This window comes from Podarcis filfolensis, assembly GCF_964270895.1.
Source record: "Podarcis filfolensis genome assembly, chromosome: 12".
NCBI lineage: Eukaryota > Metazoa > Chordata > Lepidosauria > Squamata > Lacertidae > Podarcis > Podarcis filfolensis.
Genome location: NC_139614.1, coordinates 8,188,984 through 8,207,718, shown reverse-complemented (window position 1 = coordinate 8,207,718; position 18,735 = coordinate 8,188,984). Strand labels below are relative to the sequence as shown.

At 46.6% G+C, this 18,735-nt stretch overlaps 1 protein-coding gene across 1 annotated transcript in view; it reads left to right on the top strand.

Annotated features, from left to right (window-relative positions):
* ITGA9 (integrin subunit alpha 9) overlaps positions 1–18,735 on the top strand; it is a 245,911-nt gene that overhangs the window by 129,700 nt on the left and 97,476 nt on the right. The window contains exon 16 of the mRNA XM_083577706.1: positions 17,331–17,480. Within this exon, the coding sequence (XP_083433832.1) occupies positions 17,331–17,480 (150 nt within the window). The remainder of the gene's footprint in view (positions 1–17,330; positions 17,481–18,735) is intronic.

Here is an 18,735-nt window from a genome sequence, read left to right as displayed (position 1 = left end):
GGAACTCACTTCAGTGCTGCTAATGTAGCAATTTGACTTCACCCCTGGAGGCGAACTCCATTGTCTCTCAAGACAGATGGATGCCAACAGTATGAAGGAATTGAACACCTGTAGCCAGACAGTGGTTTTCAGCGTGGTTTTGGATTCTTAACTCCCACCAGTCCCAGCCAGCATGGTGAGTGGTCAGGGTATATGGGAGTCGGGTTCCAGCGACTTCTGGCCATGTTGACTACCACTGGTGTAGACAACACTGAGTTAAGTGGACCCAAGTTGTGCTTCTGCGCAAGGGCCTTATTAGAAAGCACGTGACATTTTGAAATACTAACCTAAATAGAAATAACTTCAGTATACATGAAGGAGAATCTCCACCCCATCGTTCGGCCCGGACACTGAGGTCCAGCACTGAGGGCCTTCTGGCAGTTCCCTCACTGCGAGAAGCAAAGTTACAGGGAACCAGCCAGAGGGCCTTCTCGGTGGTGGCGCCCGCCCTGTGGAACGCCCTCCCACTAGATGTCAAAGGAATAAACAACTATCTGACGTTTGGAAGACATCTAAAGGCAGCCCTGTTTAGGGAAGTTTTTTTTAATGACTGATGTTTTAATGTATTTTTAATCTCCTGTTGGGACTCGTGCAGAATGGCTGGGGAAATCCAGCCAGATGGGTGGGGTGTAAGGAATATATTATTATTATTATTATTATTATTATTATTATTATTATTATTATTATTATTACAGCAGTGGGGGGAAACCTGAAAAATGGTTCCTTCTTCTGGGTGAAAAGTTAAATTACTTTTGATTTTACTATGAAGAAGACAGCGACTTCAGAAATTCCCTGCGCTATAGCATATTCTTTAATTGCCATTTCCTCTCTGCTGCTGAGCCCCAACTGCAATATTATTGGTCTGTTCTCTGGTTACTTGGCTCCTTGGGCTGTACACATGGTGGTAGTGGAGCAGACTAGGGCCACCTCTTTTGCTCCCCTGCTAAAAGTGAACAGCTGAACTGGGGATCTCAGTTACCCTATCAGATAAAAGTCCATTTTTGTAATATATTAATATATAAATCCAAAATAAATTCATGTGATTGGCTCAAGCAGTCCTAGTGATGGCAGGTTTCTGTTAAACAGCCTGCAATTTGCAAGTCTATTGTGAGTATCTGAGGCAGGGGTAGGCAGCTAAGGCCCGGGGGCCGGATGCAGCCCAATTGCCTTCTCAATCTGGCCCGCGGACAGTCCGGGAATCAGCGTGTTTTTACATGAGTAGAATGTGTCCTTTTTAAAAAAATGCACCTCTGGGTTATTTGTGGGGCATAGGAATTCGTTCATTTCCCCCCCTCTTCAAAATATAGTCCGGCCCACCACATGGTCTGAGGGACAGTGGACTGGCCCACAGCTGAAAAAGTTTGCTGACCCCTGATCTGAGGTGTTTGGTATTCATTCCTACATCTCTTCTCCATGTGCAATATGCCATGTCACTGCATGGCTCAAAGAGGGGTGAGAAATGCAACTCTGCTTTAAGTTCTTGTTGCAAATTCATAACAGATTCCTTATAAGACTTTGAACCTATGCAATGATTGGCATGGAGAAGACGTCAGCAATGACAAGCGTATATGCAAGTTGCAGGATAGTTCAAAGGGATTGTCTTTGATGCTTTGGAAATTGCCCTTGTAATTGAGTTAGGTATTTTTTAAAGGAAAGGAAAAGAAAGAAAGAAAGGCAGTTCATTACCCACTGTTTATGTATTTGGGGGGAATGAAAGGCTGCAGTACAAACAACCTCCAATTTTAAAAAGATTGCCCTGGGAGAGTGTAACACACATCAAAATATTGGGCAAGCCTCCCCCTATTTGCTGGCTTTCTGAAATGCAGTCAAATACACTATCTTACCCTATATTTATACATTGGCCTCTGGCTGATAATTAAGAGTGGAATTATTTGACATCCCAGCCAAGATTGTTTTCTTCTGGGAGTCATGTAGTGGTGATTAGGCATAGTGATTGATTTAGCCTCTCAAATAGCAGTCTGGGGGCGAAAATACTGCATGTGCTTTCTTAGTTAACTTCCCTCCCTTCAAAGTTATGGATATGGATGGGACGTCACTATAGCAGAAGATGCCTACAAGTTGTTTGGTTCAAAGATTCTTGTCTTCTGCAGAGTCACTCCTGTTAACTTCCACCTTCAAGATATAAGGACCCCAAAGTCTTTTCAATCTGTGTTGATATTGTTACCCCTCCTTCCCATAATAGGGGTTATACTTTATCTTACTTATCTGCTTTGCATGGTAGAATTTCCTGGGTCCAGAATACATAGGACAGTACAGTGCCCATGCACATAATTTGTGGCTTATTTTCTTTGCAATATATGCAGTGACAAGACATATGATATAATGCAGGCTCCACAAAGATGCTTCTAAAGTGATTCAGAATAAAATAGCAACAGGAGGGGTTTGCTGGGAGCCCGAGGAACCAACATGACTTCCCATAATATGGGGACATTATGGACGAGATTGTTTGTCTTCATTGTTCCACTTTTTCTCTAGTATAGCCAGCCCCTATTCAGGTTTATGGTGCATTGGATAGACTGCTGGACTAGGGAAACCAGAATGCAAATCTCAGCTCGGCTCACTGGGCGAAACTGATCATGAGTGTAATAGGATAACTCTTTCTTTCTTTTTTTCTTTTTATAAGATATTTATTAGAGTTTTCCATTTTATACAAACAAAATAAATAAATAATAATAATAATAATAATAATAATAATAATAATAAAAACACATAAAGTTCATAACTTATTTTTCAATAACATATTTCCTTGACCTCCTCATGCCTCCCCTTCTTGTATTCCAGTTCAAATTGTTTATCCAGCAAATCCTTATCTCATAGCATTACAGCTAAAAAACCCCTTATTTTCTATCCATCTTCTTAAATTATTGTAGCTTATACTTTTACTTATATACAAAGAAAAAAGAACAATTTTTTCATATTCTTTTGTACCATTACAGCTAGAAACCACTTAATTTCAATCCAACATCACTCAACATTCATTAATATTGCAGTGTCTTTGTAAGTAATCCTTGAATTTCTTCCATTCTTCTTCTGCCGACTCTTCTCCCAGGTCACGGATTCTGCCAGTCATTTCTGCCAATCCCATAACTCTTTCTATGGCATTCTGACTTAGATGAGTAGTGATATACATGAAAATTAAACACGGGTGCTGTTAGCTTGTCTCCCTCTCCTCCCTCCCTCCCTCTCTCTCTGTATATATATATATATATATATATATATATATATATATATATATATATATATCTGTTGTAATGGCTTTAATTTATTAGAAAGACCGCCATTTCCATTAGTCTCTGCTCTGACACGGACTATATTTGGATGATCTTATCTGCCTGTTTAATATAAGGCAAGATATGAATGAGCCTTTTGGCCACACACACAGCCTCATAGGCTGTATATACCGTACACTATGCATCTAAAGCATACAACATTCACCAAAGATGTAGTTTGTTAAGGGCACTGTAGCTCTGTGAGCAGTAAACTACATTTCCCAGGAGTCTTTGGGGGAATGTATAGTATGAATGCAGCCGTAGTTTCTCCCCTTATGCTAGCAAACTAGGAAGTCTTCCATTAACAATAGTTTCTCATTTCATCTAAATCAGGAAACTATAATTTAACAGCTTCCAAATAAGTCGTGAATAAGTCGTTTAATATGCTGGTTTAACCATGGTTTCTCAGTTTGGACAAAACAAGGAAACCATAACTAATCATTCTTGTCCAGACAAGCCTACCCAGATGCTTAGAAAGTTTAGGGACTGCAATTTTAATCTGTTTTAGTATTTTGACTTTTATATGTTTAAATGTATGGTTATGGATTTTTCTTGATTTTACTGTTCTATCTTTTGTAAGCCACTTTGAAGGGTTGTTTTTTTTTAATTAAAAACAACAACCAATCAAGAGGCGTAGAAATGTTATGAAATAAAAGAATAAATAATGGAAGACTTCCTGGTTTGTTTCCTTCCACCGTGAAAGGGTTTCATGTTCTGCTAAAAGGCTTATTCATTTCTCGGCACATTAAGCAAACAGGATTGCTGGAAACCTCATTACTATTGCTATTGTGGAGTTATACGCACTTAAGAACAGGCTTTAGTAGCCTTTGAAGGGGCTCTAAATTCTACCAAATTTAGTAGGACTTAAACAGCTGCTTAGATTCTGCTGAAATGAATGGCGGCCTCTTGTACATCCATGCTTTCTGGATTGCACTCATTGTTGGTAGTGTCTAAAATGTCAATGCAGCAATTGCTTTGGGCTGGAAAATAACATACATACAGCATATGCAGAAGCCCTTAGGCTTTAATGACCATTTATGGTATATGTTGTCTACATCTGATCAAAGAATCAGGGAGGTTCAGCTGCAACGATCCACCAAAAAGAGACTGATCCCAAGAACAATTATTCAGCCTCTTTGAGCTAAGTGCCATTTTCATTGCATTAGAACTGGCTGTGTATTGCCTTACTGAATCTGCCAGTCCTCTGGAAAGTCTGTAATCTGCAAGGAGATCACTTGAAAGAGCTGAACATGTGCTGTAATGAATGGCTGGTGTAGAATCTGCACTCGGAGGCTTTAATTAAAGACAAGCGGCTATATGAGATCTATTTCCCTAGGGCTTTCTGGAGGGAAGCGTCCACACATGCGATTAATCTAGCTTCTGCTTGCCACAGCTTTCATCAAAAGAAGTGAAGCAGAACGGCACCCAGCAAAAGCACACTTTAGAAGTTGCTGGAATTTAAAAGACAGATTTAGGACTCCTGGTACCCTACCCCACCCAAAATGTGTATCAATAGCACTGATTACTCAGTCCCAGTGCAATGCAAAGTGCTGCTTTTGATATATAAAGCCCATAATGGCTTGGGCCAGGTATCTGAAGGACTGCTTTTCTCTTTATAACCCTGCCAGAGAACTAAGATCTTCCGCAGGAGCCCTTCTCACTGCCTCTGCAGGTACTTGTAAGGTGACAATACAGAATAGGACCTTTTCTGCAGTGGCCCTTTGACTCTGGAGATCCCTCCTGCACGATATTTTTATGGCTCTCTCCCTGCTTGTGTTTAGGGCAGTGAAAATTCTTTTGTGTTTTTTTTTGGAGCCTGTCTAGCTTTATTGGTGCCTGTGTTTTCAGCTTATGTTGTCTATCGTGCCTTGGTTTTCTTTTACTTGTACAGTGGTACCTCGGGTTACATATGCTTCAGGTTACATACGCTTCAGGTTACAGACTCCGCTAACTCGGAAATAGTACCTCGGGTTAAGAACTTTGCTGCAGGATGACAACAGAAATTGTGCTCCAGCGGTGCGGCAGCAGCAGGAGGCCCCATTAGCTAAAGTGGTGCTTCAGGTTAAGAACAGTTTCAGGTTAAGAACAGACCTCCGGAACCAATTAAGTACTTAACCCAAGGAGCCACTGTACACTGTTCTCATGACCCATAGAGAATAAGAGTGGGAACTAGATCCTTTTCATATAAATAAATAAACATGATGGGGGGGGGCTCTTTAGAAGTCATTAAGAAACTCTGAAGTGCTACTCTTAGACTGAGGGTACCTTGCAAGTCGCATGGCCCCAACCCCCTAAATTATGGGGGCAAGGCAGTGTGCGTGGTAGCTTGGTTGGCTGACTGGCTTTTGTGTTCCTAGCGCAATAGGTCGGCTGTTTAACAGCAGCTGTGGCATTAAGCTTTTACCATCCATAGCAGTGTTGATTCTCACTGGGGCACGCTACTCCCACCTGCAAATTAAAATTGCCAGAATCCTTCATTCTGACACTCAGCTATGTTTTGTTGTTGTTTAGTCGTTTAGTCGTGTCCAGCTCTTCGTGACCCCCTGGACCAGAGCACGCCAGGCACTCCTGTCTTCCACTGCCTCCTGCAGTTTGGTCAGACTCATGTTGGTATCTTCGAGAACACTGTCCAACCATCTCGTCCTCCGTCGCCCCCTTCTCCTTGTGCCCTCCATCTTTCCCAACATCAGGGTCTTTTCCAGGGAGTCTTCTCTTCTCATGAGGGGGCCAAAGTATTGGAGCCTCAGCTTCACGATCTGTCCTTCCAGTGAGCACTCAGGGCTGATTTCCTTCAGAATGGATAGGTTTGATCTTCTTGCAGTCCATGGGACTCTCAAGAGTCTCCTCCAGCGCCATAATTCAAAAGCATCAATTCTTCGGCCATCAGCCTTCTTTATGGTCCAGCTTTCACTTCCATACATCACTACTGGGAAAACCATAGCTTTAGCTATACGGACCTTTGTTGGCAAGGTGATGTCTCTGCTTTTTAAGATGCTGTCTAGGTTTGTCATTGCTTTTCTCCCAAGAAACAGGCGTCTTTTAATTTCGTGACTGCTGTCACCATCTGCAGTGATCATGGAGCCCAAGAAAGTAAAATCTCTCACTGTCTCCATTTCTTCCCCCAAATTAAAATTGCTGGAATCCTTCATTCTGACACTCAGCTATGCTTACTTATGTTTAATTATGCAGGACATCTATCCCAAACCTCACTTGGTGCAGGTTCTTCAGTGCAGGATGCCCGAGTAACAAGTTACGCTACCCACCCAAAGCAAGTCAGTGTTCTTTTCTGGAGGCAGCCTTCTCTAAGGGCAGGCGATTTTCCATGGTAAATTTCTGCTCTGGGCTTGTCTCTTTTCAGCCACTCTCCACGGATGTGGGTGGTAATTTGGGAATAATTGAATGATCCAATTACATCCTCTATAGAGACATGGCGGGATGACTTGTCCCTCTGTGCAGGGTCTGATTGAAAGGAGGCAAGGCGATGGCAATTAACCACTCAGGTTTGGCCAGTAGCCTCCTCTTTCCTAGATATTTTGGGCTCGTGGGAGAATTTTTTTTAATTTTAAGCCATGTATTTCTCATGGGATAGTGGTGGGCTGTTTGGGATTTTCTCAGCTACATGATGGACCTATAAGAAAACGACGCCGCTTAACCTCACCACCAGTTTATTGATTCAAGAAGAAGAAGAAGAAGAGTTTGGATTTGATATCCTGCTTTATCACTACCCGAAGGAGTCTCAAAGCAGCTAACATTCTTCTTCCCCTTCCTTCCCCACAACAAACACTCTGTGAGGTGAGTGGGGCTGAGAGACTTCAAAGAAGTGTGACTGGCTCAAGGTCACCCAGCAGCTGCATGTGGAGGAGCGGAGACGCGAACCCAGTTCCCCAGATTACAAGACTACCGCTCTTAACCACTACACCACACTGGCTCTCTAGACACTTGTATACTGGAATCTGAGTGAAAAACAAATGTACAGTAGTTGCAATCAAAACAAAGACTGCAAATAGGAGTATTCCTGCTCAGGGTGCCAGCCATCTCTGGCCACCTCCAGGTTACTGTAAGTTGCTGTGAAGGGCTGAAGCAAGCCATTCTATGGCACACTTCCTCAGTTTTCCACTTTTCTTTTCCAATTGAAATTCAGTATTTGTGGCAACTGCCCATAGTTAGTCCTCAGTCCTTATCAAGCTGTTTTTCACCTTCTCTTGGGCTTTTTTTTAAACAGATTTTTTTTTTTTAGACTTCTGCAGATTTCAAACTTTCTCCAAGTATGCTGATGGCCCCCTCTTGCTTCTTAGAGGACCTGTTTTGCTACTCTCACCAGCGTTCACTCACTCACCTGAGTTCATTGTTAATGGAATGATTGTAAAAAATGAAAAAAATGAAAAAAGTTACTCAGTGCTCTAATAGGTAAAGGTAAAGGTAAAGGGACCCCTGACCATTAGGTCCAGTCATGGCTGACTCTGGGGTTGCGGCGCTCATCTCACTTTATTGGCCGAGGGAGACGGCGTACAGCTTCTGGGTCATGTGGCCAGCATGACTAAGCTGCTTGTGGCGAACCAGAACAGTCCATGGAAACGCCATTTACCTTCCCACCGGAGCGGTACCTATTTATCTACTTGCACGCTGACGTGCTTTCAAACTGCTAGGTTGGCAGGAGCTGGGACCAAGCAATGGGAGCCCACCCCATCGCAGGGATTCGAACCGCCAACCTTCAGATCGGCAAGTCCTACGCTCTGTGGTTTAACCCACAGTGCCACCCACGTCCCTAGTGCTCTAATAAGCAGGTGGCAAAGTGGGCTTCTTTTTATGCATTCCTCCTGAGCTACTGTTGCGTGGCAAGTCCCCTCCCCCATGTGAAATAAAGACACGGACACGTTAATTAAGGTTAATGGGCGTAAAAGGCCACAACTTTATTGATTAGAGAATTGAAGGTATTGGCCTTAGGCATTGGCACCTATCGACTACCCGGCATGGTGACCGGGAGGGGGGTTGCCCACAAGCCGTGGGGGTCCTGTTGAAGTACGCCAACTAGGATCCCACGGGTGTCACCGCTCGGGGGCGTGCCGGAGGCCCTTACCTTCCCAGGTTTCGGACAAGGCAACGCCCCCCGGAGTCCTCTAACAGACTACCCCTTCCATTGGGGGAAGGTGATGGCAGTTCCTTCCCCCCCGTCCATTTGCATAACAATTAACCCCTGCCAATGCCTAACCGCCAATACCAGGAAGTTGTGACGATTGCTACGAGGTAGGCGAAAAAACCAAAAGGCAAGAAGTGTGCCAACTTGGAAAAATTCCTACCAGGCCCCTTGCGGCGACCAACCGGAGTCCATAGCAAGGTCGTACCTGACTAAGCCTAAGGGCCTAAGGGTGGGTGGGATGGGAAAACCTCACAGCTGACGAAAGGAGGGGAAGAGGGAGATCCCGGGGCGTGCCTGGCCTTAAGTATGGCTTTGGCCACGCCCCCTTTGGCCCGCCGATTGGCGGGCCGATTGGGAGGCACACCCCGGGAATTCCCTGGGTCTCGCGGGGGCAAAGGGCCAGCCCCCGCGAGGGTGGGAGGGGGTTTTGCCCGCAACCCCCTCTCCTCCTGAGTCGGAAATGGCTTTGCGTGGCAAGTCCCCTCCCCCATGTGAAATAAAGACACGGACACGTTAATTAAGGTTAATGGGCGTAAAAGGCCACAACTTTATTGATTAGAGAATTGAAGGTATTGGCCTTAGGCATTGGCACCTATCGACTACCCGGCATGGTGACCGGGAGGGGGGTTGCCCACAAGCCGTGGGGGTCCTGTTGAAGTACGCCAACTAGGATCCCACGGGTGTCACCGCTCGGGGGCGTGCCGGAGGCCCTTACCTTCCCAGGTTTCGGACAAGGCAACGCCCCCCGGAGTCCTCTAACAGACTACCCCTTCCATTGGGGGAAGGTGATGGCAGTTCCTTCCCCCCCGTCCATTTGCATAACAATTAACCCCTGCCAATGCCTAACCGCCACTCGAGCAGCGCTCGCCGCCAACACCTTCAACCCTGTAACCAACTCCTAATCCCTGCCACTATGTCCCCCAACCACAAATCATTACCGGCATCAGACAGATGCACGCCATCCCATCTGTAGAGGGCATCGTTGCTGTACTGGATGCCTGGGTGCTCTATGATGCACCCCCCCAGGGCCGCCACTCTACGTTCCACTGCCCGCTCCAAGACCTTTCTTGCCTTATTGATCCCCACCGGGCTCACACAATCCCTCCATGTCCTCCTCTCAAGCAACGAGGACCACAAGATAGTCATTTTCGGGTAAACCGCCATCAGCTCCGCAAAATCATCAAAAATATTCCATCTTAGGTCAATAGCTTTGCGGTACGCCAGGTCATTTTCCCCCAATTGTACCACCAAGGCATCGGGTGGCCCCTGAGCGGCAGCTCTTGTCATCACTGCTAGCTTGAATTCACTCCAACGCATCCCTCTACGCGCTATCCAAACCAGTTCCACGTTTTCAGGGAGGTTCAAATTCTGCCCCAGCCCGGAGTCTATGGCCCGCATCCTGGCCCAATGCACTATGCTGTGGCCCACCAACCAGACGCGTACTTTCCTACGTCCTGTAAGGCAATAGATAGAAAAGACCAAGGTCAGGCACACCCATGCTAGTCAGAGATTCTTCCTGACGTAAACTCTGTACGCATCCGATTTCCACCTCCCCAGATCTTTTATCCTTTCGGTGGAGAGCCCTAGGTGCACCGCAGTGGTGGCCGCCCCAATTCGAAAGGAGCCGCGAATTCGGTCGCGGGCAGTCCGCACGCCGATAATGCCATGCGCATCACACGGGTGAATTGGTGTCTGGCCAAGAGGGATCCATCCGCATGTACCAGAAGGGGGCCAGGGCCATTGGGTCTTAAATATAGGAAGCGCCTCAAGTCCCTAACCGGACAGGGACCCTTGCCCTGTGCCGCTGGTAATCGAAGTAGGGCCCCCTTTCCCTGTTGGTCAGTCTTGGAGCTGCGGACCCGAACAAAGAGGTCAGACTCGGAGAGGGTTATATCACCTAACATAATGCCCCTTTGGGAATGGGCGTCACCCCCCTCGCAGACTACCTCACCGACTCGTAAGGCGCCAAAGAAGGCGATGGAGTAAGCGGCCGAGAATAAGCGAGCTTCATATTTTGACCAGCATATGGCTCGCAAAGTTTGTGAATCCGGGTCAGGATATCATAAGTTATGGGCCTCCTCTTATCTGATCCGGGAGGTTGCTGCCTACGCCAACCTTCCAAAGACTTGCGCACGATAAATGCAGCGCAAGGGTCGGTGGCGAAAAAGGCTTTACAAAAATAAGATAATCCTGCAGATTGAATGTTAAGCGTCTTTGGTGCCCTGCCAAGCTGTTTCAGGTGAGCTAAGTAACGGAGAACCTCCTTCGTTGTGGGAATGGAATGCTGCCTTGTGCTGGCTATACCCCTCCTAAACTTTAAAAAATCGGCCCAAGCCTTTTTATATGATCTCATTGTGGAAGGGGCCACGGCTCCGAATACTCCCTTGATCACTTCGCGTTCCCAAGACTCCAGAGATGCTCCGGGAAAGGCATTGATGATGGCTCCGCGTCCGGCGCTAATGAGCGGAAGCGCTCCATCTGAAAGCGAGACAGAGCGTCAGCGATGTCATTATTAACGCCAGGCACGAATTTGGCCGAGAAATATATATTCCGTTCCAGACACAGGAGGACAAAGGATCTTAGAAGGTTTCCTACCCTGGTGGAGCGCGCGGACTGTCTGGCCAGAACCCCAACTACTGCCTGGTTATCCGTATTGAAACAAACCCTATGGTTGCGAAACTGCTCTTCCCAAAGGTGTACTGCCACTACAATAGGGAAAAACTCCAGGAAAGTGAGGTCCCGGGTGATGGGCTGGCCCTGCCATTCAGCCGGCCACTTCTGTGCACACCACTGGCCCCTAAAATATACCCCAAAACCCAAAGACCCCGCAGCATCAGACTGGACCTGGAAGTCTGTCTCGAGCGCCATGGAATCTTGCCATAAGGATATCCCGTTGTATTTGTCAAGGAATCGAAGCCAGACACCCAAATCTGCCTTAACTTCTTTGGAGAGACGAACCCTGTGCTGGGGTGCTCTGAGTCCCGCTGCCAATCTGGCCAAGCGGCCACAGAAAGGGCGGCCTGGTGCTACCACCCTACAAGCGAAGTTTAAGTGACCCAGAAGGGACTGAATTTGCCTCAGGGTAATCTTCCTTAGTGGCAGTAATTGTTCGATCAAAGCCTTAAGGGCAGCCAGTTTTTCCTTGGGCAACCTAGATGTTTGGGCCACTGTGTCTAACTCGATGCCCAGGTAGACTAAAGTAGTTGCTGGACCTTCCGTTTTTTCGGCGGCCAGGGGCACCCCCAGTTCCCCAGCCAAGGTAGTGAAAGCCTCCAAGAGGGCAGAGCACCGTTGGGCACTATTTGCCACCAAAATAAAATCATCCAGGTAATGAGACACCCCAGACGATCCAGTCCTGTGGCGTAAGGCCCAATCAAGGAACGTGCTGAAGGTCTCAAAGGCAGCGCAGGCTACGGAGCAGCCCATCGGCATAGCTTTGTCAATGAAATACGCCCCCTCAAATCTAAAACCCAACCAACGGAAATCATCGGGATGTACTGGGAGAAGGCGGAACGCCGACTCAATGTCGCACTTGGCCAAAAGGGCCCCTTGCCCAAACTTGCGGATCATTTTTACTGCCTTATCAAAGGAGGCGTATTTCACTGTACAAAGTTCCTGGGGGATTGCGTCATTAACAGAGTGCCCCCTAGGGTAAGAGAGGTTATGGATCATACGGAATTCCCCCGGGGCCTTTTTTGGTACAATGCCCAGAGGGGAAAGGTGAAGTCCTACCACTGGAGGATCGGTAAATGGGCCTGCGACCCTCCCCGCTTTAATTTCTTTTTCTATCTTTTTTTTTACTATATCAGGTCTTTCCCTAACTGACTTTTGATTCTGTGGCTCTCCAGTGCTCGGGGAGGAAGCCACGGGGATTCTGAACCCCGTCGAAAACCCCTCCCAGAGGTATTGTGCCGCTTTTCTGTCGGGATATTGATCAAGCATAGTTTTTAGGGGCTGCAGACGAATAGGGGAGGAAGCTAGACCGAGGTTGTAATTACTGGCGGCTACCGGGTCCCTGGTGGGAGGGTCCGGGGGCACCTCTGGCATCGCCGTGGAAGTACCCCCTGCCCCCCCGAAAGGGCTGCTTTTTATTCTTAAAACACGAGGAGGCGGGGTGGTTTCCCCAGCACCGCTCGCACTCATGGGTATACTTACAAAAGGGGCGAGCACACACACCCCGATTGAACTCCCAGCACTGTCGCCGCCGTTTTGCTTCAGTCTTACCCGCTTTGGTTGGGTCCAGGTTTTTCTTTTCAATGTAGGGATTGACGTCCTCTCCCCAGTAATTAGGATCGGTTAGGTCCCAACGGGTGGACGGCAGAAGAGAGGCATTCCTACGGAAATTCTCATCATACGTTAAAGCAGCGTTCTCTCCTGCGAGAGAGTGCGCCCGTCTCACGTGAGCCAGGTAGGCCACTAAATCCATAGATCGCCGGGGATAAGCGGCGCAAACGACTCCCATGAAGACCTGGTACCCATCTAACCAATTCTCAAAAGTGCGTTCCGCCCTAGGCGTTCTATACCTCCTTTTGCCATAGGTGCGCCTCCTTTCGCCCTTTCCCGTTAGCTTGGCAGGGGGGAGAAGGGTAAAGATATCGACATAGTCCCCGTTGAGGATCTTATTCCTCTTCTTTTGGGACAGATGGTTCCCCAGTATGAAATCAGTGGCCTGGTTGGTGGATATTTTTACATCCTCGACCAACGCTCCATCCCTCCATTCCAACACGCCATTGAAAGTTTTGCGGTGGGAGTTGGCCCTCCTTTCATGTGCCCAAAGCGGGATCCCGTGATTAGTCTCGCCAATCCCCCAGTACCCGTCCATGTGGTCCTCAGTATCCGATTCGGAGGAAGACGTACCCGATTCATCCTCGGTTTCAGACTGCTTGCTCCGTTTCCTCTTCGCCGACGTATGCTTCCTCTTGGCTTTTCTCTTACCCCCTTGGGCCTCGTTACTTGGCACGCTAGTGCTGGCCGCGGGCTGAACACTTGGGGGTTCCAGCTGCTCCCCTTCCGAGCCGGAACACGCACTTTCCTCTGTCGAGCTGTGATGGGGCTGTTGATCCTGAAAAACACTAGGAATGTCTACAGGCTGTGAGAGGGTGTTGCAGCTGGTTCCCTTGGCAGCCGCCTTCCCCTTACCGGGACCCTTTGCTGGTGCCTTCCCTTTACCCGTGCTATGGCCTGTCTTCCTAGCGATAGCTGTCTGAGCCCGAGTATTAGGGCGGCTTGCTACAGTGGGCGCAGAATGTGAGTTGCCCACAGTAATTGTCGCAGTGCTCTGCCGCCCTTGGTTATTAGGGGGAGTATCAGGTATCACCTCTTGTGATGGTTCCAGTGCTGGAAGCGCTAGCGCTCCCCTAGGCCTGCATTGTCTGTAAAAGGTTTCGAAAGCCATAAAAAATTGAGCAAAAGCCTGAGGGTCGCAGGGCATGGCCGGTAACTGTGCGCCCCCAGAACTATTGGATGCGGGCTGGGTGCCAGAGGTGGAAGGCTGCTGGTCACCATGGGAAGCCATTCCTAACTCACAAGCGAGATACCAACCAACAGAAAGACAGCAAGTTCAGTATGATCTACGCTGGCAAAATATTAAGGTTTTTATTTATTTATTTATTTATTTATTATTATTATTTTTAAAAAAAAATTATTTATTTATTTATTTATTGTTATTGTTATTTTATTTTTTATTATTTATTTATTTATTTATTTATTTATTTATTTTTAAGGTTAATGGTTTATTTTAATTATTTTATTATTATTATTATTTTATAATTATTATTATTATAATCTGTTATTTGTACCAAATTTTAAATTTTTAGTAATTAATTAATTAATTAATTTATCTATCTATTTATTTATTTACTTTATTTATTTGTCTATTTATTTAATTTTATTTCTCCCCCCTTTTTTCTTTAATTTATTTATTTATTTTAATTGTTATATAATTATTATAATTGCTGATTAATTAATCTATATATATAATCAATATCAACACGCAACTGGGAAGTAGGCAACCTGCCTGCAACTAACTTCTAGCTGCTCCACTGAAAATAAACGCTTTAAAAGGATACCTTACAACAGCGCTGCCTATATATTTCCGGCCACTAGGTGGCAGTGTCCCCCCGAAGTTTGCTGCTATCCACCACCAGGAAAAGGCAGCCTGACTGTTTTCTGGCTATAGAATTGTCCGACTTTGAAACCTCTGCGCAAAGGACTGAGGATCTCAAGGGGAAGCAACGCCTAATATTTGCTGGCACTCAGCCTGCCTCACTCACAGGAGAATCCTGTAATATTAATGCCTGCAATAATCCCCTACTGATCCTCAAAGCGACGCCTAATATTTGCTGGCACTCAGCACTGCCTCACTCACAGGAGAACCCTGTAATATTAATACCTGCAACAATCCCCAACCGTTCCTCCTATAACCCCAATAATGGAAAAAAAACCAACCCAAATAACAGAAAAAGAAAAAACCGCTGCGAAACTGAAATTCAGAGCCACAATTTTTTGTTTAAAATTGTCCTGCCAATGCCCGTGCCTCACTTAAAATGGCTGCCTCGGCTTCAGTGGGTGGTGATGCAAAATGGCGGCGACAAGGGATCCTTACCCTGTGCCCTGACAAAAGATGGCCGCCCCCGCTTCAGCCACGTGTGCACCTAAGATGGCGCCGGTGCCCTCACTAAAAATGGCCACTGAAGCTTCCCAATGCCTGTCACGCAGCAGCGTGGAGCAACGATATCCCTAGCAACAATGCAGCCCAGCACGCTGATCGGAGTTAGCAGGCAGCAGGCAGTAAGGTAAGCAAGCGGAAAGGAAGGGAGCAGGCAGGGGCAGCTGGAGTTTTTAGCAGGAGGGAAGGTAAAATAGGCGAAAAGGAGAAGGGAGCCGGCTTTAATATGGTAAGGGCAGCGAAGCACCGGGGCAGGGAGGTAGATCTGGCAGAGTTAACAGGGAAAAAGGTGCCGAGCGCTTTGCGCCTGCCCTGTGTGTGAGATAGACTGCACCGCAAAATAAACGGACGACAGGGGAAAAGCCTCCAATGGGCAGAAACTGCGCCTCCGGCAGCTCGCCCCGATCCAAGCCCCCAACGCGCCCCAAATACTTCACCAGGTATCCTGAAGCGCTGAACCAGAATCTCACAGCTGACAAAACCTCAGGAAAAACCTCACAGCTGACGAAAGGAGGGGAAGAGGGAGATCCCGGGGCGTGCCTGGCCTTAAGTATGGCTTTGGCCACGCCCCCTTTGGCCCGCCGATTGGCGGGCCGATTGGGAGGCACACCCCGGGAATTCCCTGGGTCTCGCGGGGGCAAAGGGCCAGCCCCCGCGAGGGTGGGAGGGGGTTTTGCCCGCAACCCCCTCTCCTCCTGAGTCGGAAATGGCTTTCTCAGAAGGTTGCAGTTGAGGACTAAGATCTGGCTTAAATTGTTGTTTTTGTGTGTGCATGTGTGTGTTTCATTACCCTACCTTTTCTCTCATAACGAGCACTGTTTTTATTGTCTACTGAAAGTTCTGTAAACCCCTTGTGGGTGGGTGCAACCCAATATCTGCTTCTGTTTTTCTTTTCTCAATATGTCGTTCCACCTCATCTACAACCGGTGGCGGAAGATAAAGAGAACCAGGACTTGGATGCTACAAAGGGCATGCTTAATTGCTTGTTATTCTTTGTTCCCTAGCAAATGTTAGGATAATGCACTAACTGCAGGCAATGAGCATAACAGGTTGCCTGGTGGAGCTGCCAGCTACTCTTCCAAATGTTATTTTTAATTTAATAAGCTCTTGGCATGCCAAGCCACATCTTACACTTCCCAAATGCTTTATGTAGCTCTCAACTCTCAAAACTCCACCACACCAAGCTGCTTTGAACAAATGATGACAGCAAGTTCTTCCCTCAAAGTATCCCTATCTACTTTTGGCCAGTAGGTGCCATTCCATAGCTTCACTCTGATAGCAACTGAAGTGAGTTTAGGAGTCTAATTTGTGTGTAAATACTCCGAGGGTTGATTCATACCTCACTTACATTAGCTCATTAATACGCAGGTCTGCTGCAGAAAGAAATGTTTTACTGATCCCAGGCCAACCTAGACAATTTGCAGTCTGAAGTGAAGCGCAGGATCTGCCCATAGCTGTCAACCTTCCCTTTTTTTTTTTTGCGGGAAATTCCCTTATTCCAGCGCCATTTCCCGCTGCTATCCCGGATTGTTAGATATCCCGTAGACTGTCCCCGGGACAGGTGAGGCTGCTGATCCCTTATTTTTGAGGCTTCTGATCCCTTATTTTCAAATCTGAAAGTTGACAGCTATGGATCTGCCCCAGCCGCCCCACAATTCCACTGGAATGGTGACAGAAGAGGATCCTTCATCTCACCTGTGTTCCAACAGAGAGCAAATGACCAGGATGTCTCAGGAAAAATAGCTGGGGGGTTTCCATTGCGGCACCACCCAAATTCCCTTGCATTATCATAGGAGAATAATCAATTTATTCTCAGTTCCATGTCTGAATCTATCATTTGACTGGCAGATTGCAATACAATACATTATTCTGCTAAAATGGCTTTCCCCAATGCCTCACACATTTGTGTATGAATGTGTATTTATGTTTGAAAGAACAAATCCTTCTGAAGCGTAATTATGAGTAGAGATGCTGGGTTGCTTAACCATAGTTCTGCAACCCCATATTTCTGACTGAAATTTGAAGATACCATCTTTTCGTTGTTGGGTGGAGCAGGTGGACTGGGGAAGGAAGTGGATGAGTGGATGAGAAGGAAAGGAAGAAGAAGGCGAAGCTACGTCGCTTCTGGTATTCACTGAGCATCCCGGTCTATGCTTTGATTTATACAACACTCTCTTTGTATAATTTAATCTTACAGAGAAGGGTCAAAGATGTGATATCACCAATTGTATTTGAAGCTGCATATGATCTTGGAGACCATATCACGGCAAAGGAGGAAAAGGAATTGCCTTCACTCAAGCCTGTTCTTCGATGGAAGAGAGGGCAGAAGATGGCTCAGAGAAACCAGGTGAGATACCAAATGATCTTCCTGTTAAAAATGGATAAATAACAACACCAGGAGAATCTAGGATGGAAAGAACTGCTGTTCCCTTCTTTGCACTCAAGCTCATGTTTACTGTTAAATAGTGGGTAGGCATGGGATGCGGGTAGCGCTGTGGGTTAAACCACAGAGCCTAGGACTTGCCGATCAGAATGTCGGCAGTTCGAATCCCCGTGACGGGGTGAGCTCTCGTTGCTCGGTCCCTGCACCTGCCAACCTAGCAGTTCGAAAGCACGTCAAAGTGCAAGTAGATAAATAGGTACCGCTCCGGCGGGAAGGTAAACGGCGTTTCCATGCGCTGCTCTGGTTGGCCAGAAACAGCTTAGTCATGCTGGCCACATGACCCGGAAGCTGTACACCGGCTCCCTCGGCCAATAAAGCGAGATGAGCACCGCAACCCCAGAGTCGGTCACGACTGGACCTAATGGTCAGGGGTCCCTTTACCCTTTACTAGTGGGTAGGCACAGCAGACGACGCAGCAATTTCTCCAAAGCAGCTCTTTATTTGTAAGCTGGAACAGAACTGAACAGCAAACAGCTCAGCCGGCCTGCTTTTATAGGCAGCCGGCTGTCAACATTGTAGCAACAACAACCCAGATTTTCCAGCCTAAAGTAACTGACGTGGACCTAAGTGAAAACTATATATATGATACTCCTGGTGGCCAGGGTGAGAACTTCAATACATAACATTTACCATGCCAGGTAACACCAGATTTAGAAAGGAGATTGTTGCAATCATGTATTTATTGAGGGACAGGCAGTCTGAGAGCTTGCATTCAGTCTTTCTGAGCACTGTACAATATTTCTAGTCCTTACTGCTGCATAAGTGTGGTTGCACAAATACCTCCCCTTGCCCCATAACTTGTATTTGTTTTTAATCACCACCGTATATTACACACTATTTTTTTAAAAAAAGAAACCTTCAAGCAGATGATCAGAATGAACTATGATGAATAAGATGTTGGGTATTCACTTGCTGCCTTTTCAGAAGACTGGTCTCCCATCTGTATTCCAAATTTCATATTGTTAAAAATAGCTGCTTCCAACTGGTACAAGTAAATGAATCTTAACTGAATCCCGCTTTTGCCAGAGGGCAGAAGTGTGTGAGGGTTTCCTGAGGAACGTGGCTGCTGTCACTGGGCAGTTTTTCTTACAGCCTGTAATTTTGTAAACCAAAGTCAAATGAAATAACTTTAAACATGTTGGGGGGGGGGAATTGTAAG